General features: G+C 41.3%; 1 protein-coding gene across 1 annotated transcript; it reads right to left on the bottom strand.

Moving 5' to 3' along the window:
* Positions 1-4,539: 4,539 nt before the first annotated feature.
* On the bottom strand, positions 4,540-20,255 carry tlcd4b (TLC domain containing 4b). Its single transcript, XM_062438755.1, has 7 exons — positions 19,972-20,255; positions 16,678-16,830; positions 13,465-13,554; positions 9,803-9,861; positions 9,365-9,459; positions 9,177-9,250; positions 4,540-9,059 (listed from the first exon to the last, which is right to left on the bottom strand). The coding sequence occupies exons 2-7, from the start codon at positions 16,821-16,823 to the stop codon at positions 8,708-8,710; spliced, it is 816 nt and encodes a 271-aa protein (XP_062294739.1). The 5' UTR covers positions 16,824-16,830; positions 19,972-20,255; the 3' UTR covers positions 4,540-8,707.
* Between the last annotated feature and the right edge of the window lie 5,027 nt (positions 20,256-25,282).

The following is a 25,282-nucleotide window of genomic DNA, read 5'->3' as shown; positions in this document are numbered from 1 at the left end:
TACAAGGGGGATGTGTGGCTGCTGAGGTAGTGGTGCTAGACAATGAATAGAGTGCAAATGCAAGATTACTGGACATACATCGTTACCCAGCAACAATGCACAGGGCTTCAATCAGTCAGCGGAGGATTTACACACAAATACACACACACATACACACACACACACAGCTGAGAATAATTAGTGCAGAGCAACGGTCTGCATGACAGGGTTCGACTGACCACAACACTACAGTTATGTTCACAATGTAATGCTGCAGCTGTGCTTTTTCTTGGAATCAAAGAGTCAGGTGACGGAAGAATAAAAACACACATCACATGACCTTTTCTGTTGGGAATATGGAAACTTAGGCTGAATCCTGCAGCTGATTAATATTGATCCCACAGGAGCAAATACAGATAAAGATGTAGCATGATGGACAGATCTGATTAAGGGGAGAGTAGCGGGTGTAATCGTACAATGTTCAAGGCTTTATCCACTAATACTACTGACATGTCCTAACATAGAGAGACAGCCCGATGAGCGCCGTGGTCGTGGCTACATTTGAAGAAACTGAGGTCGCTTCTTTTTTATTTTTTTTTAGTGTTTTTAACAACCTGAGAAGGAGTTTAGGTTCTGTAATCTAACACGATGGGATCTGAAGGCTGATCTTGACATTTACACACTAAATATTTCAAATTTGACCATTTTTAGCCAGAAAATATTGAATAAAAATATAACAATGCCGTATAATAAAGAGTTTTTATTATTTCTCCTCCAGAATTACACCTCTGGCAGTGCGTTGAAGGCTTTGATATGGTTTACAGGAAGTATGATTAAAGTTAAATTGATATAGAAAATAAGAAAAGTAAAGTTAAAATATTGAACATTTCACGTGCACGCTCACAGGTCAAATCTGGATGCATGACCTCAGTATTTTATAACACCCTGGCTACAGCCCTGATGAGCTCAGTGCTCCAACAAGCAGCTAGTAAATATCCAACAGAGAAGAATACAGAAACACCATAATGGACCTCATTAACTGGCTAATCTTCTACCTCATGCTATTAAAATATAGTCTAAAGTTTTACTTTTCTTATTTGTCTTTTTTTTGTGTGTGTCTGGGATGAATCGAGGTTATCAAAGCACAGTAGATTACCATAAACAGCCTGCTGGAATGTAGAAATCTGCATACAAAAGCGCAGAGAAACAGAGGTTCATTTATGCACGCCTTTCACACACACAAACAAACACACACACGAACGCACACACAGAGGCACACACACACACACACACACACACACACACCAAGCGAGGGTCTTATAAACATTTCACAGAGAGAAGAAGAAGCACACACATGGAATTTGGACACTTTATTTGGGCATGATGGGAGAAGGGAAGGGCCTAAGCAGGCTGGGAGAGGGATAAAGATGTAATGTCTTGTGAAAGAGGAATCCCTCACACTAAAAATAACAGACCACAGTCTGATATTCACTGCGAGGTGGGCTTCGCTGTTTACGTTGGCTCTAAGTTCATCTGACACTTTAGCTAATCGGCTACTTCTGGGCGCATTCACTGTGTTGCGAAGCGTCACGTGGATGGTAGCCGATGAGTAAAGAGAGCTCATGTAAGGAAAAGACAATAAATGTGTCAGTTTTATCAACCGGAGGGAGAAATTCAGCGATAATGTGCTTTTGCATTTACAGTGTTCTAACTTTAAATGGCTGTTTTATGAGGCTGTGTTTTTCAATGACTCAATTCAGATGGCGAGAAGCACTTTAACTGTTTCACTCTTGATTTCCTTTTTCTTTTTTTTCGACATACACACAGAAAGAAGTATTTCAGAGCGAGGAGAGACATCGGCAAAGGTTGAAGTTTGTGACGAAACGCAGGCGATGGTTTTCAAGGACGAAAACTGTTCAGGAAGAAAGATGCAAAAACACACAAAAAGGGAGGGAGAGAGGGGGAGAGAGGGGGAGAGAGAGGGGGAGAGAGAGGGGGAGATTAATACACTTTCAGAAACTCAGAAGGGCATTTCCACAGTAAGCTGTTTCTCCTTCCCTCCACCCACTCACAGACCCCTCTCCTCACTCCACTCCGTCTGGCTATTTATGGTAGAAGGCCTCAAGATCCTACGTAACACAGGGAGAGAGTTCTGAAGGCTGAGTTCATGCCATTATAATTCCAACCTGTCGCTACAATAGGACAGGACGCCTCGAACAAACCTGGATTTGGTCAATAAAAGAACAAGCGTCAATGCAGGCATATTCAATCACTGGTTAGCGTGTTCGCCTTCAACTACACGCACTCGTTTTCTTGTCATTATATCGTTATTATTTCTCTCTTTCCTCATTCTTCTGGACACTTTCTGTTCTTTAACTACTTCAACATACTTTAGAAACTTTATTCAAACTTCAAAACATGTTAATGAAGTTTCCTTTTCAAACTTCACTATCTTACACTTATATTGGAACTACATAATTCACTGACACTTCGACTGCTTTAATATTAGGCTACGTGTCGGTGTGACACTATTGATGTTATTCTTAAACTTCTTTCAGATCTTCCCCAATGAGAATTTCAACAGTTTTTGTCTGCCTGACATTTTAACTCATTTAAATACTCCTTCAAATCAACTTCCACTGCTTTGCTTTCACTGATTACACTGATATTTCCTTTCAGTTTATACACTTGAACTGGCAATTGTTTCACTCTAGACTTCCACTTCATTCAAACTTTACTCATTATTCAAACCTCATTATCTTACTCTGAGAACTTGACAGTTCAACTACTTTTAGATTTCCTCTTCTTTCACTTAACTGAAATTACAACTACTTTGACCATTTACACGTCAGCTGACACTTCAACAGCTTTCAATACTTTAACTTCAAAAGACACTACACAACTCACCTCAACTGCTTTCACTGCTTACACGTCATGATATTTCCTTTCAGTTTTTAAACTTCAGCTGTCGCTTCCGCTCCTTTCAACACTTTCACTTCAACTGATATATCAAATTTACTCTGTTAACACACTTGAAATGATGAGTTCCACTTCATTCTGTGCTTACACTCAAGAGTATTTTGGGATTTATATATCAAATTCCACTTCAACTGCGTTGACTGCAAAGACACGTTCAGAAAATTCATCTTTTTTTTCTAATTAGAACTACCCCAAGATGTCATAAATCTCTTTGTTTAGTAGTACCTGTGACGTGCTGATGTAGGACAAAATCCTCGCTTCCTTGCTTTCGGTTCTTTTCACACGTCTTAATCTTGGCTCGTACTCACAGGCTGGGACGTGCTCATGACATCTTTGGGTGAGGTAGGTGGTGACAGTCAGGTGCTGCCTGTTAACAAGCTGGTTTTAAAAGTCATTTCGATCAACTCCAGCCAAGTGTTTAAGCACCTTGTAAAAATTGGCTGTTTATAGCCTCTCCAAAGCTTGGAATGTTGATTTTTGATATGTTTTTGTTTCCTCTAGTCTGGGAAAGGTCTTCAGCATGAATTCCTCTTGAAACAGGCATATCCTTATAATCTATTTATTTGAACGCAACTGGCTCGATATACTGTGGTGTCTGGCTCGTGCTTAGAAGAAGCAAAACACATATATTGAATCTTGTGAAGCAGGAAAGAGATGACTTGACATTTATAGGTATGAATTCATTAAATCAAAACGTCTCGCAAACACAGCTGACGGAAGGTAAACACTTGTGAGAGACTGGTGCTCTCTTGCAACGCTGAGGTATGCCGCACATGCTTCTTTGTGTGCTTGTAACGTGATAGTAATTGTGTTAAATCGCTCGACGACAGACGGCATGTATGTGTCATGTGCAGGTGTTTTTCTGTGTGTACGACGACAGGCAGGTGATGATTTTCCTCCCGTGCATGAGTGAAGTTGAGCGGAAACTCTGCACTATGAATGTGTGCTGTAGTAGCACAGGAGGAAATTTTCATTGAGTCTCTGTTATGTGACCATGTTTGGTAAAGCTCCTCAGGCACGGACTCTGACCAAGCCCCTTGACCAACTGTGCGCACACTCACACACACATATATATATACACACACACACACACACACAGAGGAGATGGTTTCAATCACAAACCTACTGTAGCTCACACACCCTCCAAATATTTCACTCTCCACGCGCCTCTATATCTCCCTTTCATCCCTATTTCAGTCAATCCTTTAGTTTGACCCTTTAATTCTAAGTCTGTGCTTCACTTTTCCTTTTTTGTTGAATGCCTCCATCACTTTCCTCACACACACACACACACACACACAGCACTGTAGTGCTAGCTACCTGTAGCTGCTTTTGGCTTGCCTGTGTAAACAGTCATACTACAAGCCTACAGCTAACAAATGACTGGAACAGCACAGTATACTTCTGTCTGGATATGTTATACTGTATGCAACTGGGACATTCCCATGCTGACATCACTGCCCCGAAACTGAGAATGAGCAACGACTGATGAATTAGTTCAGGAGGTAAGAAACGAAAAGGATAAACATTTAACGGTGAAGTCACAATGAATAAGAGTCCAGCGGCTGTTTTTCTCTCATCTTCAACTTTATTGAAGAACAACACTTTCAAGTAAGTCTCAGCTTTCAGCACTACAATTACATGATCATTAGTAGTGGTCATTGTAGACGGCTACCATCCGAGTCAAAAGGTGATGCTCAGACAGGGGACCCCCAAAAAAGGCCTGCGTGTAGTGTAGCGCCGTTTCACATTAAAATCTCCAGAGAAAAAAAAAAGAAAAGAAAAGAAAAAAAAGACAGATCATAACAAGAAATTGCACTGAATTAAAAGACAAAAAATAAAAAGGGGAAGGGAAATAAGCCACACTGGCGAGTCATTTAAAGAAAAGGAAATCAACTGGTAAAGTCATTTGATTATCAGTTACTGTTACACAAATGCTGTCATCTTTGTGACACTGAAATTCATTCCATCCTATTTTTTTTTTTTTTTTTTAGATCACCTGTTCATGTATAGGATCAGTCCATGGAGAAATAAAAGATCTTAAAAAGAACAACAACAAAAAATATAGGGGGCAAAAATAATACTTGCCTTTATACCACGTGTAACTTTGAGAAGACCAGCAAAGTTTAACGTTTCAGTACCGAATCCTGATGCAGCTTTGTTACAATAATGTACCTCAGAGAGAAAAGACATCCTGTCATCCAAATGAAGTGGTTTCATTAGTACAGTGTGCATCTGGTAGCAATATCTGATCACAGAACAGGATGTTTTGATATATATATATATATACATATATATATTCATTATAGAACATAATGAACGTTGGCCTCCCCAAAGAAACAAAAAAGGCAATGTGGTTGTTCTGAACTGATACAATACTTAATACAGATCATAGCCTTACTATAGCAGCCTTATCAAATTATTTATTCATTCTGTCAATTTTCATATGACCCCAGATTGTGAGATACAGCACAAATACAAGGGCTTGAAATATAGTCTGTAGAAAACCCTGACAAGTACAAAAACTCCCAGTTCAACAGTTGTTTTTTTTTCTTCCAGTCTTTAGACAACCAAGTAGACAACGTACTTTAGTTTTTAACTTTGTGCACGAGATCTGCTCCGGAGAGCAGTCTCAGTCTTAACTCAAAGACATCCAACACATCACTGGTCAGCCAGTCTCCAAACACCTCCCCATTCTTCTCTTCAGTCAGATTCTTCTAGTTTTGTTGACTGTTAACGAGATTACAGTTTAAATCCTACAACTATTCACAGCTTTGAGTTTAGGAGGCCAGAGAAATGAGATATTAGCCTACCTATTAATTAACTGTATATTTTAAGAGCTTGTGTCAAAAAAAAAAAAAAATATATATATATATATACACATATATATTTTGATTTCCATTCTCATCACCTTGGATACTGTAAGTTTGTTTTTTAATGCCACTAAATATAACCCATGACGACATTCATCGAGACATACCCCTGTGTTCAAGAAAGCAAACAAATCAACACAAAACAGCCCCCCCCCGAGAGAGGGAGCAGCTTTGGATTATAATACTTGGCCGGATTAATCATTGTGCAGGCAGATTATAAAAATATATACATAGAGTATACATACGGAGTACAGAGGAGTTAATAGTGAAAATCGAATTCGCTGGATATTACATAAAAAAATTAATGCTGATCCTAACCTGACTGTCACATCCACCGTTAGTGTAAAGGCACCAGATACTGTAGCCCGTCCTCTGCGGTTGACAGACAGAAATACAGGAGATCACTGAGTTATAGCTCCGCGGGGAGTGTGCTTTTTAGTTCCACAGTGAAAAACATGAGACGTTCTCAGACTATTATAACTACCTTACCGGCAGAGAAGACTGAAAGACTTGAGCGAGAAGGGGAAAAAAAAAAACCGTGAGTAAACGCGCGAGCCGAAGTACAAACTTAACCTTTGTAGATTTCCGTCCCCGTCGTCTATTTCTACAGTCGTGTGGCGAAATCTGAAAAACAACCCTCTTGTATTTCTGTCTGTCATGACATCAGCTGTGAAGTTGTTAGCGTCTGCTGACAAGAGTACAACGACAAGACTATGATGATGAAGTTGTATAAACCGAGCAATGCCGACCAGAATATAGAGAAATGTGATGACAATTAGTGGGTTACCATACGCAAAAAAAGCACCTGCATGTGTATATAAAAACATGCAGATGAGAGGAGAAGGGAATCAAAAAGACATGCTTTCAGTACACTCTAAGAGGCAAAAACATTAACTGTTTCGGAAGACAAACCCCCCCTTTTCTGCGTTAGATTAATTTATATTTAGATGTTATTCATCTATGTTGACTATTCGCTAAGGCATCACAGAAATATGTCAATCTTATCATGCTCTAATAGTGATGACTTACTCTACAGTAAAAACAAAAACATGCAGAATGCCACATTTGCATTTAACAGCGACAGCATATAGAAACCAGTCTGTGCTGCTGTACGCATATTGCTAGCGTTCCTACCGCCCAATTTCTGCAAAAAAAAAAGAAAGAAAGAAAAGAGCACCATGTCTGTTTTTAAAAGGGCACCATATACTGCGACTTTTTGTATGTGTTAGTTTGCAAAAAAAAAAAAAGGTTGAGGGGAAGAACTTCACACACGAGCACACGCACACACACACACATCCACGTCTCTCTTCCTCAATTAGGTTCTCTGAGTCACTGAGAACAGAAGGAACATGAGAAGACAAATGGGAGTGTAAAAGCCTCCCTGTGGGTGTTTCTCTAGAAAGATACACTGGACACAGTTTTGCAAGAAAAATGTGACGTGGAGGGGGAGAAGCTCTCTCGGGCCCTCGGAACCAGTGATATCACAGACGATACTGTGTTTTAAAGGCAAAAAAAAAAAAAAAAAAACTCACAGTAGAAGAAAAAAGAAATAATAAACCAACATTAGATTGATTAACTCGTGGCGTGAAGGGATTGACGAAGTCATTGTAAGGTTGGGTAAAGGTGGAGGAGGCGGAAGAGGGGGGTTGGAGAGAGGTAGAACAAACCAAAAAAAAACAAACAGTTGAGGCTGGATAGCGGGGCTCTATCCAGTGAGGCAGCGGGTTGCGATAAATGTTACATGAGTTAGACATGTTACCGTGACTGCTGAGGGCTTGAGGCTTGTGTGAAAATAGAAGAAAACAAAGACAGCTCTTTAAAAAAAAACACAAAAAAAAACAGGCGGCTGTACACGAGGAGAGCAAAGTACAACACAGTGACGCCGATACGATGAATACTGAGAAGGCTAAAATCGTCCTGTGCGAGGCTAAAGATGTTGGAGAGTCTCCCGTCTGTACGTCTTTATATCTCCTGCATGCATATTCTTAGGTTAGAGTGTTTTCTGACTTGTAGTTCAAATTATAAAGGAGGTTGGAGGGGCATGGCTGGTGATATATAGGAGGCCACAGCAGGTGATACTATAGAAGAGGCATTATGGTGTTATTCTCTCTGTTTGTCTGTCTCTTTTTCGTTTTTGTGAGGTCTGATGAGTTTAAGACAAGAGCCCTATAGATTCACAAGCGCTGCACGGGTCTGATGTGAGAGTTTTTTTTACTCTGTCGTAGGCCACGTCTCCTCAAGTGTGTGGACGGAGTATGAAAAAAAAGGAGGGGTTGGGGGGGGGTCAGCAGAAGGAGAATCTGGTTGTGTCAGGAGCTATGGCGAACGAGGGATGGTTGTCTTCTGAAGGTGGCTAAACTCGGTTACACTTTGTGATCTTAATACTCCACGTTTATTGCTTTCCTGTCTTTCGCAGGCACTTCAGAGGATTGGGCTTTGGCTGAAGTTGTGACAGAGAGGAAGACGGGAGGTGATGGTGGTGGTGGTGACAGTAGAGGACGAGTGACAGACAAGAGTTAAAAGTGCGCTCGTGAGCTCTACCTTGCTATCTGCAACCGAAAGCTATCGCCCGGCGGGATGCTAATCTGCTAATCCGAGCAACAACGAGGTTGCGAAGGTTTATGAGTGAGTCAAGAGAGCAGTCCCCTTTCGTCTAGTGTCAGGTGTCGGGACCTGAGGACTCATAAGCCCGTCCACTAGCCAACTTCAAGGAGGTCAAGATCTGAGGTTGGGGATTGGAGGGTGGTGGTGGGGGATGGTATGAGAGACACACACAGAGGCTTCAGCAAAAAGAGAGAGGCTGTGAGGTTCCTGGATGTCCAGCCTCAATCCTCGCTTATGTCCTTTTGTCCCAGTGTTCTCTGCTCTATGTCTCTTTAGTCCGTGTGGTTGTTGATGTGCTTCGTCTTGTCTGAGGAGGGCGACGCCTCCGCACCTTCCTTAACCTTTCGTCCTCCTTTCCCGGTGATGACTTTGTAGCAACCTTTAGTGATCTTATACATCCAGATAGTGTTCAAAACATCCAGGGCGATACAGGAGGTGATCCATGCCACCTGGGCGCCCAAACCCAGCCGCTCAAAGTCTTGAGTGCCAAACGTGGCGAATACGCTGGCCCAGTACGATGGCATGACAGCGATGCGCACCAGGAAGAAGACCACCGCCATGGCAATGCCGTTTAATACCACCAGCCGGTGTGAGCGGGGGTACTTTAATGCCTCGTAGAACCACCTAGAGGGAAAGGGTAATTAAGAAATGTTAGCCATATGGTGAGTGAAGCTTTACATGAATCCTGGGATATGTTGAGAACAGAGAAACGGATTGTTTTCACAAGTAGGGCTGACTCACCTTTGATTCACAAAAGGTGTGGATAACTCTGAGATGAGTCGAAAGTTGGCAAAGTATGGAAGCACGCCGCGTGTCTGCAAACAGTCAAACACACGGGAGCATAATGTCATTTATTTAATATGAGACTTAAATAATCAACCGTCTTCAGTTTCTAAACTCTGACTCTTGAAGAAGGAGGGTGGACTCACCAGCACGTATCCATATGCGTACAGCGCCGCCAAGTGGTGACAGACGAAAAAGCTGTCCCCCATTGTGCTCCAGTTACAGGCTAGCAGCACAAGGTCTAGAGAACAGGGTGAGAGAGGTTGGACAGAGAACCGGCAAACTGATATGTCTGTTTGGCTAGGAGGAGGATTATGTACATAACAACTGCACCAGCAGTGAATCAGAGAACAAGAGAGGTTATTAAAGTGCAGCACCACACCTCTTTAAAAGCCTAAAATGCTGCTGACCAGTATTCAATCTAAAATCAGCACTGTTGCATTTGTGATTATTACTACGGTATAATCAAGTTAATCAAGGTCTTCCCCTTCAAGTGTTTACACTAAACACAATGACTCACCGCCCTTATGGACTGTGAGCTAGGAAAAATGATCAAGAGACTTACAAAAACAGAAATAACTCACCATAAAGTAGGTAGCCACATGTTATGGCTACATTTAACTTGACGAGGCCGGGCTCACCCCTGTGGAACAGCAAAGAAACACAGTGTAAACGCTACTGTGGACATGGGTGTAACACTACAACCTTCAAGACTAACAAACAAGGAGGAGGAAGCTACTTGCTGCTCTAAAGAAATCTCAAAAAACCCTATTACATCAGTTTCTCTGATCGATAATCTACTCCTGTAAAGAGAACACGAGCACTGTGGACACACTAATCAGGAATTGGGTAGAAGGTCATTCAGGGTTGATTGTCTAATGATTGTGTAACGTTGATGAGTTGCTGTGATAACCTTGTGACATAGTTAAGTCTTGATTAAGAAGAACAGCTGCAATCAGCATTGTTTGTGGTAAGCTTTGTATATTTGAATATGTACGTCACTGACTGACTTTCTCTCCTTTGTCAAACCTTCTGAATAAACTGTGGTCGGGTCAAGTTCATGAACCCACGAGTTGCTCTGGGGACCGTTGGGCATCCTTACAAATAACACTGTTCAAAATAAGAATGAGGATGTCTTCGCTTCAACGGACACCTGATCCCGGTGTCGGTCACGAGTATCGTATAGCAAATGACTGGCGGACGGCTTGTGTAACAGAACCCTGTGAAAGCACACACTGTATACACCCCGAATGCAAACTGGCGTCTGCTGCGTGACGACACATCTTACCCAACAGATGACCCTGAGCTTGCCGATGTCAAACCTTACCCTGCCTGTTTCACCCGAGATAACTCATCTCGTCATCTGCCTTTTCTAACCATTGGGATACAGTGTGGAATATTTGACTGTATTTCTAGGCATGTGTGACGTAAATACATCTTTTGCTACATCACTAACACCTTGAGGCTTTTCTTTGCCCCGACAACGCAACTTTGTACAGAACTTGCACGCACTGTTAATGAAGCATTGTGTTTCTTGCTCCCCTTATGAGTCTAATCTAATCTCGGTTTCACCGATGTGAGCGCTAGGTTCACATCCTGTTAAAGTGATCATTGTATCACTTTACGAAAGAAAGAAATGCAGCGAGCAAATGTAAGCTCTGCTGCCAGCGTGACAGTCAGAGTCTGCCGGCTGCCGTCAGAGTCCAAAGGTTCCCTGATAATCAAATCGGTGCGATCCTAATTAGATGTACGGTAAAGCTGCTCTCCTCTCTGATTGTATGCTTAACTGACTGGAATTTGGCCTACAATGAGATATGGAGGCTTTTACACAGGAGTTGCGACAAGAACATTGAACTCCACGGGCCTCTAGAACCGCTCCTAATAACAGATTAGCTTAAAGTGGCAATTATGACTGATTTTAAGGGATATTATATTATTATAAAAATGATATATACAAATAGCCAGTCTTTCTTATACTTAGTGTATCATAGCATATGGCCTTTGAGAGTTACAACAGCCAAATGTAAATGATATGGGAGTTCAAATATGTTCCCAAAACTAACTTAAATGTAAAATTATATGTAGAATTTATATTGTGTTTGCTACATAATGGATTGACAATTTATGGAGAATATTCAGTAGTTGCTTGTAAATTTTTTACAATGCTGCAGCTGCATTTTAGTGTTTTCTTTTCAATGGAACATCTTCTGTTGTATGAATGTTCAGGACATTCATCACCTGTGATGAATGTCCTGGATTCTGTTCTCTCATCCATCTCTGTGACTGTCACGTCGCCTTAGCTGCCTGCCGTGCAAGACTTTAAAAAGGCATAAAACTTTATGTCAAACTATTTCCACTTTATTTCCGTCTCCGCACGGCTCTGTGATGACATGGTGTTGACAGATGTAGTAATATTTTTTTCCTCCTTCTGCTTTGCTGTTATTATTACTACTTACTACTTATTACTACTGATTATTACTGTTTTCAACAGCTGGACAGTTCTGCAATGTTAAATTAATCTTTTAGCTTTTGAGCTATGTAGTTTACCATAAAAACAGGAAAATGATGAGGCTCAATGTCTCTAATGTCGAGTTTATATTGTACATTTCGTACGTGTTGACCTTAACCCAACATGACCCTGAAATGTGCTCCCTCATGCTGGACCTGCACATGTTAAGTTCAAGTCCAGATAAGCCAATCAAGAAATGCAGCAGAGGTGGTGGTGGTGGTGATGGTAGTTGAGAGAGAGGGGTGGAGGGGTGGTCAGACACGCTGCTTGTTAACTGAATGGATTATGATAACAGCCAAGGCCCGAGCCGGCAGCCAGAGCGACACGCTGAAAGAGCCCCCGAGCAGCTGAAAACAATGCAGGTTTTCTAACAGCCTGGATCTGGCCACTGTGGGCTCTATTGAGAGCGGCGCGGAAGGGGAACAATGGTTGCATGTGTGACAGGTCTTAATGATGCTGCAACATAATCAGATTGACTGGAGAATTAATGCTTTTTGCGCCACTCCGGTGTTTTTACAGAGGGATCGGCTAGGGTGTTGACAAATTTAACAGGGGGGAAAAAAGGGAGTTGAGAAATAAACGGCAAAACTGCACTCCGACTAAAGCTGGAACAGGAATACTATAATACTACTGGTACTACTTTCACATAGAAATCACCTTTTTCTTCATGGCAGCTGTGACAGGAATAAAATGCATTACATTTAGTAAGAAAACTGTACATAAAAAAAAAAAAAGAGGTTCAGGGAGGAGGGCTAAGATGCTAAACACCTGAACACTCAGCAGATGAAGACTGGTAACCCCCGCCGCCATCTTTAGTCCCCTCGCTCCTCCCTCTTGACCTCCCCCTCCTCTCACTTTCCCTTTTCTCCTCTTTTTCGCTCCATCAGCGGTGCTGGCCGGGGCCGACAGAGAGACAATAAGAGTGAGGGAGGTGTGCTGCATTGATTCGACAGCCACAGAGATGTGGGGTGCTGCTACAACGGACAGCTAGAGGGAGGAGGAGACTCTCATAGAGGGTTTTTTTTTCTTTTCGGGGGGGGGGGGGGGGGGGGGGGGGGGCTGCTGAAGACTACTGCTGTTGTTTGCTATGAAAAGGAGCCTTGTTGGTGGGATTCTAGTGTGTCTGCTACATAGCCGAAGAGGAAGCGAAACAGAGGGAAAAAGGGAAAGAGGGAGAGAAGAGGAGGAAGGAGTGTCGCAAGAATGTAAAAAGGGAGAAGTGAGAGATTGACTGGAGATATCGGGAGAGTGAAGTCAGTGATGCAAGTAAGACAGAGTAGCAGTAGCACAGAGAGGAGTGGAAGAGAGAAAAAGAGTAAAGACAATAATCAGAGGGTAAATCCACTGAGTCTTCAGCTCTCTGGAGGCTCGGCTGACACATTAGATCCACCCGCTCCCTTTCACTGTTTTGCTCTGACTCCAAAAAAGGTATTAACTACCAACCCTGACAATCCTTCACTAACAAACAAACTGAAAAAAACTCTTCCACCTTCATCTGTTTCCTCCCTTCTCTTGTGAGCTACTCCTGGCTGTCTCTCTGAACAAAAAAGGCAGATGTGTGAAGAAAGGTGTCTCCTAAAAGTGCTTTTAAATCTGCCAAAATAACAGTGTTGGTTTTTAAAAATGTTTTTAATTGCTTTAGATTGTCCGTTTACATAATTAAATAACTGTCAGTATTAATTCATATCACACATTTTGTGCTGCCTTAAGATATGCTGTAGTGTCTGTTCCTCTTACCAGACGGGGTTGGCGTTGACCTCGTCGTCAAACCACAGGATGTACAAACAGAACAAACCCACGATCAGGGCGTGCACGGTCGACACCAACCTAAAGATGGACACACACACACACACACACACGATCAATGTTAGTAAATAAGATGATTTATCGTAACAATAAAAGAGATAATCATTAAATACGGACGTGCATATTTCTTTGCTACACGTGTTCATTTGTGTCCATGTCCACGTCAACTTCTTATTTTATCAGGCCTGTTACAGCATCATGCCTGACCTTTGGAGTGGCTATCTGGACCGCTGAAGAGATACTCCAGAGCTCCAGTGTGTCTTATCTGTCCTCTAGCAGAAACACAGTTCCTCCACTGTCACCGTGTAGCCCACTGGGGCACGGTGGGCTCTAGTTCACAGGCAGCTGGAGCAGCAGCAGCAGCAGCAGCAGCCGGCCGGCCTGAGCCCCGGCCAAGACCGGCTCTACAGATCAGCTACTGTATGACTGGATGAGTCCATTATTACTGCTGGCACTGACAAAAAAATTACTGTGAAGTGTCTTGGAGTGAAACGGCCATGGAAGAACTTGGCGAAAACTAGTGTGGTTCAGCTGTGTAGGCTATGTTACACATCTAAGCAATCACACTATTTCTTGTCTAAAAAAAGAAGCGCGTAGATAATTTCTGCTTGACGAGAACTCGCAAAGCTGTGTGTGAGTGCTTCTTTACGGCAGAAAGCAGAAAATAAATGAAATATATTTAAAAGGGAACGTTCTATACAGTGTTGTGAGGCTTTGGCCAAGAGATGTTACAAATCTTGCAGCCACTTGCTGGTTCTTATACCGAGATGTTTTTTTATTATATTTGAAAGAAAAACAGAAAAGAAGTGAGGTGAACAGAAAAAAAGGGGGGGCTATATTAAAAACAATCTTGTAGTTGTGGCAGCTGTGTCCAACATCAAGCATGTGACCCCGCTCTTTCTTTTGAAAGGCTTTCTCCCTCCTTGCACTTCAGTCATGGTTACATAAACAACACACTGACACACTGAGTGCTGGATGTTATGTAACAGCAGACCACTCTAAAGGTGAAACCTCAGGACCCGGACCTTTGACTGCTTTTGGAACGACTACTCGATCAATGCAGCCCGTACTTTAAAAAATACTGACTGGTTGTGTGAATGAAGGATTGTATGTGAGCATTAGCAGACGGATAATAAACACAACAGCCGTGAGTCAGTGAAATGGGTTATGCAACTACAATTTATTGCCCTCTGAACTTCACCCCCTGAAGTTATCCGTTTGAAACCTGAAACCGGATCGCGCTCCGCCCGGCCGTTCGCTTCACAGCTGTAGTTGTGCGGAATGATGATGAGTCGGCCCCCCGAGGCGCGTTGGGGGTCTGTCTCGGTCAGAGCCACATCACCAGACTCGCTGCTGTTTGCTTTCCTAGTGGAGGTCAGTACGGTCAGGGTGTCACGACCGTGTAACAACCCTATTCTAGGAAGAGTGACTCAGCAGGGCGACGGGATGGTTTTATGACACCGGTGCACGAGTTATAAAAAACTGTAAATCCAGAACGGTTCAATCAAATACACAAAGAGATGCTGGTGGGCGCTCTTTTGCTCGAATCTGCAATATCTGAGAGGAAAACGTCCATTCAAGTATCTCTGTATATATAGTAAGAAAAGTCTTTCACATCTGGATCACAAAACACTACATCCAGTGAGAGTCCACTGACATAACTACTTTTAATGAACTAGTTTTGACATGACATGAACATAAGGAAGGTTTTCTGCAGTGGTTTATAGTGGAGGCGGGCCACCTCATGTGAAACAAACCACCTCTACTAACATCATTTAAATCCTGCTTTTTGAAATAAAACATTAAACCTTTTAGGGGAGAAGAGCAGAGGTGTAATTTCACCAGCAAATGCTATTCTATTATTTCAAGCTGCCATCTACTCACTAACTTACTGTAGTATCCAAATCTACTAATTTGGTACATCTGGATACTAATTTGTTGTTTGGCAATCACCACTGGATATCAAAACAGAAATGAAACCATTCATCAATCAGCAGGAACAGACTCGCTGACTATCATGATAATCATTTACTGGTTTTAGTTGTTTTTTCAAGCTTGAGTGCAAAGATTTGCATTTCTTGTATGATAGACAACTGAATATTTTCAGGGGGGTTTGGACTGTTTGGGCAAAAGAAGACATTTGAAGATGTCCCCTTAGGCCAGGCTTGTCCAAACTGTTCCAGAAAAGGGCAGCGTGCCTGCAGGTTTTTTGTTCCAACCAATCAGGAAACCGAGATTTGAGATCTGAAGGCCGAGATCAGTTGATTAAATGAGTCGAGCCTGCTTGGTTGGAATGAAAACCTGCAGCCACGTGGCCCTTTATGGAACAATTTTGGACATTCCTGCCTTAAGCTGTGGGAAATTGTGTCGGCTCTATTGACAAAACAATGAATCAGATGCAACCACTGATCATTTTATTATCAATATCCATATACAGTATATATATATTTGTCTTAAAAATGTATTAAGTCCATCACTGTCTCCTTAAAGCCAAAGGTCACATCTTATTCGCTGAAATATCACATATGACAAAACGTAACTTATAAGAAGCTGGAAACAGCCAATGTTTGACATTTTGGCTTGATTAATGAATAATGTTACATTATTATAAATTTGCTGTCAAAGTGCTTTCACCATTTGACAAAAACCTCTGGTTTCCATGTGGTACAAAGATGAAACTAGAGCCCTACCGATGTATCGGTTAGCCGATATTATCAGCCGTTATTGGCCTATCAAAGCTATATCGTATCGGCAAATATGTTGTCCGATATGTGTTGAAATTTTTGTAATTTCTTAAAAGTTATATAAGCAGCATTTTATGTATATTTGATCCTTTTTTCCTAATTCAAGTTTAATATATGCATGTGTATGTGCATTGATGTTATTTTGTACCCTAACCATAAGTTTATTGTTAAGCTGTAGCATATCAATACCCAAGTGTTTGATAACCACATTTGAGGGATCATTGCAAAAATGGTGGGTTAATGTATATAATCTAACATTATCAACCGATATATTGATAGTGGAAACTTAATTTTTTAATATTGGTATCCCAGCATCGGTCGGGGCCCTAAATGAAACTGACAGCATTTAGAGGTTAGATGCATTAAGAGCGGCCTGCAGAGGTGGAGAAACGGGACACACCTGGAGTTCCACTCGGTGAGCTTGGTGGGAGGCAGCCGTCCATAACCCTGCGAGGTGGCGGACGAGAGCAGAGGACTGGCCACGGAGAAAAGAAGCTGGAAACCCACGAAGCTGCCAGCTACCACGGTCAACTCTCTCGTCTCCATCACTCACCTAAACACATCGGGGGAGGAGAAAGGGGAAGAGGGGAGAGGAGGAGAGGATACAGAGAGGGTGACACACATGGACAGGTTCAATCGACGACTGTCAGTCATCCTGGACAGACTGAGGCGGCGGTGAGAGGGAGAAGCGGCACCCTATGTGCTTTATCCAGTTCACAAAGAAAAGAAGAAAGGGAAAGAGACAGAGGGGAAAAAAATATATAAGCCGAAGACATGGGCTGTCTAATGCAAGTGACATGAGAGCTTTAGACAAGCAGGACAGTTCATAGAGAGGGAAGAGAAGATGAAAGGCAGAAAGAAAGAGAGGCACTGGAGTTGAGCGCAAAAACAGAAAAAAAAAATAAAAAAAGTTATTGGGTGTTGTGAATACAGTACGTAGCATGGCGTTTAGATTGGGAATAAAAGGTCCTCATTATTATGTATATTTTGCAAGGGGGATTACAGTGGGTTGTTTGGGACATGCTAAAAAAAATCCCTGAGAAGAAAACAAAGGCTGAGCGAGGAAAGAAAAGAGGATTGTCAAGATGGAGCAACGGGCTCAGCTGAGGAGACGGAGGCTGTGAAAGACTGCACAGTTTAAGGCCTAAATTCTGCTTGAGTAACGCTGTACATTCTGAGTTTAATTATCTCTTAATCACCGGTGTGTTTCATTTTATCTTATGTGTTCAAGTGTTTTTGGTAACAGCGGATCGAGGATCAGGTCGTAAACTGGCATGAATTTAAACAAAAGGGGAGCAAACACTGAGGCTGTATGCAGATGTGCAAACACACAATCGTACAGAGTTTACACAAAAAGTGAAGAGACAGGTTTGTCCTCATTTAGGTCAACTGACTAGAAGCCTGTCTTTTCACCATACTGGCAATGGGGAAATACGGAGTGAAATACTCCAAAAAATTGGTCTTTTCTCGTCCGCTTTTGAATGAGAGAAGCGGAGTAGGTTCATTTAAGTAGATGGCATAACTTTTCACAATGTCATTATTATCACAAAGTTGTTTAAGTTTAAGAACAACAAAATTCGGACTGTTTTGTTTCGGAGCTGCCGGATGTCTCAGGGTCGGACCAGAGCATCAACAACCCGCTGACTCCCTGCCAGGACTCCTAGACAAAATAAGAAGTGAGTACAGTTGTCCTGATAATTCAAAGCTTGGATTGATGACTACAAATCCGGACATAGGGTGCACCTTGGGAGCCTTCCTCCTAATCTTCAGTTTCCACCTTCACAAAAGCTAAAAAAGATATCACAAGTGGAATTACACCACAAAACTGATTAAAAACAAGTTACAGGAAACACTGGATACTACAGTTCATCCTCAGCCTGACCTCTCATCTGTTTTTTCAGCTATTACAACATACCACACACTGTGCTTGTCTGGACTCTGGCCCGAGAAATGTCCAGGAATTCTGATTAAACTACTGAAATTATGCAAGCCCTGGAAAACCACTTGTACCAAGAGAGCTGACGATTAGGATTGCGCAAGGTAAGGATTATTAGAGATTGGTACACACAAAAGGTGGGAAAATGTATGTATCATAACCATGTCTTGTAAAGCAACATAAGTAGTTTAGCCTCTGGACAGCGCATGACACTGCAGGCACGCAGCCCTGCATTAAGATCTATTTTTACTCAAAAAAAGTCCAATGTCATGTGTGCATACTGTTCCGTCAAATAGAAGAAACGAAGCATGGCAACAAGCTGCTGAGGAGAACAAAGCCCCTCGAGATGAAGTGAAACAAACAAGCAAAAATCCCCATGCTGCCACAAACAAGCAAAACACCATGCTGCCACAAATAGTCCAATCATCTTACTCAAAGCTTTACAGCTGAGCTCTGCAATCACTTGTAACATCTGCAGAAAGAACTTCAAAGCGGATCATGGATCATAATTGATCCCCCCCCCCACACGAATCAAAGTGGTTGAGGCGTGTGACTGTTTCTCCACTGTCTCTACACAACTAGCGTGTTCAACAGGAAAGCTGAGGCATTATTCTTCTTGGAGGAAGCCACAACACACTGAGTGCCTCTTATTGTCCTCCCCTTACAGCAGCTATGCACATTCCCCGGGCCACGTTGATCATATGCTGCATGTGCCTGAATAATTCATTGGCATTCTTCACCTGGCAGACTGGTTCACACTGCCCCATGGGAAGAAGCAACACACACACACACACACACACACACACACACATATATATATATATAAATATATAGAGAGAGAGAGAGCCTCCCTCACTGCGGTTGACAGCCCGGACAGGAGAGCTGCTCTACCGTCCACGTTTGACCTTGTTCCGCTGGAATATCCTGCTGCTGTCAGCAAACCGTGACCCCGTGACATATCGACCTAACATAAATAATAGCGGTTCAATTTCCCCCCCACCCTCCCTTGTTCCTTTGGAAATGTAAACCGGCCCCATGTCTACCGCATTGCTACACCATACCAATGGGTTTGACTCGCCGTGTGGAGCAGCTCTTCAAGCACAATCCTCGGCCAGCTCCGGCTGACCAATCTCTGCAGGCAGGTTGAGTCATGACATGAATACTGATGAATAAATAGTGATTACAGCCGGGTGTTTTTTAAGCTGACTGGGATGTTCCCCTTTTTATGCACACAAACTCTTAGAAAGAGACACACTCATCTTGTGATTTGGAGTATAGCGTACACTGCACTTAAGAAGCTAGCGTGTGCAACTTAAAAGTCTAAAAGGTATATTTAAAAAGAGTAAAGTGGCCCTTTCTCCTCGATGATTCCTATATGTTTAGCGGTGGCTACAAAGTGCATAATAAAGGCATTGCAGGGCAGTTGTTGAGAATGGCGAAGCCGCGGAGACACCGTGGATATCGGCCACATTATCACTTGTAAAAAAACGGAGCGTTACAATACAAGTCAGGCAGGGTTTTTTAACGAGTTGTAATAAAAAAGCGGTCGAGTAGCAACCCGCTGATTAACAAGAGCAAAGTTGTTGGCTTAAACTGTGCGGACTGCTACGTCTGCTGCTGCCCCGGAGGAGGCGCATAGCGGTTGCAGTGCAAACACTTGTACGGTTTCATATATCTAAATTGGGGGAGATAAACACAACAGGCGTCGGTCAGCGTTATATTTCCCGTGTTGTAAGCGTATGTAGACAGCTCTGTTACCTTCTATCCGTCGCATAGGTCTGTGTAGGGCGGATATAGCTCCCGTTTAGCCGCCGTCTTCTCCACTTTCTTACAACTTGACGTTAGCTAGCAAGTCGGCTAAACTGTTACAGCCCGCTGGCTCTCCCTGTGCGACCCCAGGAAAGAGAGAAACAGCCTCCCGTGCTACGCAGACAGAGCCGCCGCCGCCGAACCACCATCACAGCCCGCAGACAACACACGACTCTCCCCCACGGCCGCGTCTCTTCGCTGCCATGTGTTTTTCTACCAATGTGTCCGATTAGAAAAGTTTTAACTGGTTTTATTTTGGCGTTGACAGTAAGAGCTGGTCGGTGACGTCGACACGTAGCCCCTCCACCTCCTATCCCAAAACCGCGTGCACACGCCCCCTCAAGGCACAGGCTACGCCCACGAGGAACAAAGGCCACATTGCTGTATTATTGATAACCTTATAATGATAAGATGACGATAACCCACCGCAGCTCAGATAGTGGTTTTGCATGCTTTACCCCATTTACTACAAATCATTTGTTCATTAAACCATGCTGCTGACTGTGTTATTTTTCCACTATCACAGCTGTGGTTTCCATTCATTTCCAGACAACATCTATTAGATAACTTGCTTGCAATCTGCATTCATTTTTGGAAATGTAACAAGAGTCAAAACAGTAGAAACCTTTAAAAAAAAAAAATCAATCTGCACTGTAACTGAGTCACCATAATTGGCATGATGCAAACTTGAAAGGTGCTGTGACAGATTACACAACAGCAAGTTTCAATCTGTTTCTTAAGTCTGAAGAATCTGTATTACCATAATGCAGTCACTGGAAGGTGAAACAGTGTTTATGATTATGAAACTGCACAGCTTACCTGCAAAAATGTAAAATACACTTAAAGAGTGCAGCCACAGCTTATGTTTCTAATCCAATACAGTTTAGACACAGAGCGGTGCATCTAAATAAAATAAATAAAAAACTGCAGATGTTTGAAAAACCCAGGTAAGTCAAACAAAGCTCCCACAGTTCAGAGGGTATTTTCAGAAACTTCAAATACTCTTCTAACCATTGGGAAAAATATAAAAAATTGTGTCTGATCTTGCTATCTTCTTTAATATTACTACTATTATTGTGTGTGTGTGTGTGTATGTATGTATGTATGTGTGTGTATATATATATATGTATATGTGTGTATATATGTATATACATTTTATTTTTATTTTTTTAATGAACTGTTGCACTGTCTTTCTGTCTGTCTGTATGTGTGTGCGTGTGCCTGTATAAAAAAAATTAAAAAATATGACATTTGCAGAGTGATACAAAAGACTTTCGACCTGTTACACAAGTTACAACTATATCTCCTATCCAGGTGGCCTAGAAATCATATATAGAAGTGATAATACACGTTTTAAATTCAGTTTCACATCTTAAAACAAAATTAGTCAGTGGCACAACTTTAGAAATAGGTTAAACATATTTTTAATGGTGCATTGAGATGCTTAGAAGAGCCATTTAAGAATTTTTGAAATGGCCTCTAGACCAGCAGTATGTATAGTTAAACATTTTTTCTGGATTTATTTTAGTGTAAAACTTACTCTGTGACTTGAATTTAATGGTAATACATGTGGGGCACAAACTGGGGCTAGTGTGGTTCATTAATACACAGTGAAATGCTCCCATCCTGCAGCATAGTGATCATGTCTTTGTTGGTGATAATCAGTCACCAAAACACGTGAATGCAGTAGGAAATGGACACACCTGGTGAATTCCTTAAAACAGGTACATTCAGGAGTAAACCTCTATCCCACACACAGTGAAGGCAAAAAATCAAATCTAAGCTGCATTGTTAGAATACTGACGGAATTGACACGTGGATTGAAATGAATGACTTTTTTTTTTTTTTTTTTGAGTGTTCTTTGTCACGGTGGTTAGTAAAGGCTGTCTATCTGGTTCCACCGCACAAACTGGGAGGAATTTTCTCCCACACTCCCTGTACTGGCCCGTATAGAGCTCTCAAGGCTTTTCACATCCTGCATGTTTAGTGGAAATAGCCTTGAGCTTACATTGTGTGGCGCCAAAGGCTTAATAACCCCCTTTGAGCAAAGTTAAAATAGACACAATGACATACATTTGAAGTATTGGTTTTATTGAATTGCAGTGAAATGAAGAGAGTGAGAAGTATTCGTACCTTTTATTAAATGAATGGCTGAGCGAGCATGCAGGCTGAGACATTTTTGAAAAATGGAGTGCATATTCCCTGAGAAAATGGAAGAGACAGAAATGTGAAGCCAAGAGCTACTAACTCAATGTACGACCAGATAAAACCTCAGATAAGAGACACCTTAGACATTATGGGTCGATTACAACCAGAAAGCCCCGATAAAATAAGTTTATGAAGCAATACAAATTTAAAGGTAATTTGATTCCAGTGTAAAAAATTCAAATGAGTTTAATATTTCCTTAGCAGTCTAGCAGAGAGGAAACAAAAAGCATAGAGACTGACTGGCTGAGCGAGTCAGCGTGTGAGAAAGCACACAGAGATGGGTAAATGATATTTGTGTCGATTGAAAGAGTGTGTCGAGACAGGCTGAATGTAATCCTTTCTCTAACAATGAAGAGCCCTGCAGATTTACTAAACATCAGCTGCTAATTAGAGCAGATCAGATGCCAATCACGGGAGTGGCGCAGTGAAATAAAGAGGAGCAGAGAAAATAATGCGTTTGAATAATGACAGATAATAGGACAGGAGCAAGCATGCAAGCAGTGGCTGGGTGCGCTTTCATTTAGTTCTCCTGGTGCATTGGATTGTCAAGGTGTCTGGAATCTGATCGCCGAAAATACTAAAGAACCCAGATTTTGAGATAAAGTATCTGTCTTTGAGACTTTTAGCTCTACACCAGCACAATAAAGGTGGATGATATTCAAAAATGGCTTTCAAGATCTAAACTGTAACACCTGCTTCAAGAAACAGTGTGACTCAGATCCTATACTTAACTCTTACATACTGTCAAATTTGACCCACTTTCACATTTGGGAGTAGTAAAAACACCCTATACACATTTCTTTTACCCAGATTTTTCATAATGTGACCCACAGTTTAGAAAAATGGAATTAAAATGCATCTTTTTTTTCATAGTGTTGGTGAATGTCTTTTGTCACACAAGGAAGACTCAAACATGTATTAATAACTGATGAGGCATTTATGGATGTGAGACTAATTATGAATCAGAATATAAACACTATGTAAGGGTTAAATTTGCAATACCTGATTTTTTTTTAGCTTATTAGTGGCAGTAGAACCAAGCTGTGAATATCACATTTTTTCACCATATTATGCTCATATGCTGAACTATTTAACAAGCAGTTGCCTATTTATGCATCCAGCAGATATGGAGCAACATTAGCATTCAATGGTAGACAAGTTTCGAGCCCCCTAGAGAATGGAAGTCCAATATTCAATACCTTTTAGGTCTGTTTTTGGTCTCTTTCGTTGCCACTTCTTTTCCTGTTTTTTTTCTCCCTAAAAACAAACTTCCTGCTGCCAAGAGAGAACCAAAACAGTAAATAAAGTTGTGGACTATAAAACCGCAACAAAGAGGGGGAAGTGGCTGTAATTCCTGCGGAGGGAAACTGCAGACAGAAGACAAATATGGGTTGGTCACCATGAGTGCACCCTTTTACAAACAGTAATTTGATCCATTGTCAATATTAAAATATTGATTGTACCTGCTTCAAGAAAAAGTAGCAATACAAGTTCTACATTCAAAATCCTACTTAAGTAAAAGCACATCAAAAGTATTTGCAGAAAAATGGCCCATGTGATTGATACATTATATATTATATTATTGGATTATTATTACTGATGCATCTAGGTGTAACTACTTCATATATTGTTGGGTGATTTCATCTTTAACAGTCTCATTGTATTTTATAAAATCATGATATATGATATGCTTAACTGTACAACTTTAATCTGAAAAGTAACTTTAGCTGTCAAATAAATGTGGATTAAAAAGTTACATTTACCTTTGAAATGTTGTGCAATATCGAAATGTATAAAGTGTCATAAAAACGGAAACACTCAAGTGAAATAGAACTACCTCAAAATTGTACTTAAAGGTGCAGTGTGTAGAATTTAGTGGCATCAAGCAGAACAGACTTGGCAGACATGGAATATAATATTTACAAGTATGTTTTAATTAGTGAATAATTGCCTAAAAATAAGAATTGTTGTGTTTTTGTTACCTTAGAATGAGCCTCTTCCATGTTGCACTACCATGTTTCTACAGTAGCCCAGAACAGACAAACCAAACACATGCTCTTTCACAAAAGAGGGCCTTTCACATTTTTTGTAGTCACTGTACTTTCTCCTACACACTTGGAGTATATCAGTAAACTTTAATTATGTTACTTGAATGAAAAGTACCTGTAAAATTCAATGTATGCATGATTCGATGGCCAGGGGATCCAATGACCACAAGGGAGCGCTAGTTAGGGTTAGGGCTCGTCATCATCCTCCATTGGATGAATGACTTCTGGTCTCCTTTAATCCAACCATGCATGAAGTTGGTCACGCATTGTCATAGACGAAGATCTCAAAACTTGGACAACCAAGACTACAATAATGTGCAGAGAACACATCATTCCCGTCTTGGCTGAATTACACTGGCTCCCCATCCCAATCGAATTCAATTTAAAATTTTACTAATAACTTTCAAATCCGTACATGGTCTGGCTCCACTTTACATCTCTTAACTTCTCACACCCTATTATGCACCAAGATCCCTCAGATCTGAGAATCAGATGTTGTTACATGTTCCAAGGTCCAGGCTTAAAACTAAAGACCATGCTTAAAACTAAAGACCATGCTTAAAACTAAAGACCATGCTTTTACTGCTGTAGCCCTACTGTGGAATAAACTCCCCCTCAGTATCAGGTCAGCTGAGTCAGTACCTCATATTAAAAAGCTTTTAAAGGCCCACTTGTACAGACAGTCATTTCTGTAATATTGTATGACTGCTGCTTTTTGTTGTTCTATTTATTGTTTAATGTTTCATCTATTTATATTATTGTTTTTATTGTGTTTTGTGTATGTTATTCTGTTAATATTGTGTTGCGTGAAGCACCTAGTAACTTTGGTTTTGAAAGGTGCTATAGCAATTAAGTTTATTATTAAAGTTTATTATTATCTTCATGACCAGTATGTATTGTTGTCTAATTTGAGTGAACTGACCCTTTAAAGTGCATATTGAGTTTGTCATATTACATTAATGTTATATAATTGCATGCATTATTTGAGTCCTTTACACTGTGTG

This window comes from Scomber scombrus, chromosome 18 (genome assembly GCF_963691925.1).
Source record: "Scomber scombrus chromosome 18, fScoSco1.1, whole genome shotgun sequence".
Lineage (NCBI taxonomy): Eukaryota > Metazoa > Chordata > Actinopteri > Scombriformes > Scombridae > Scomber > Scomber scombrus.
The sequence above is the reverse complement of the archived record's forward strand: the minus strand, read 5'-3'. Positions and strand labels throughout refer to the sequence as shown.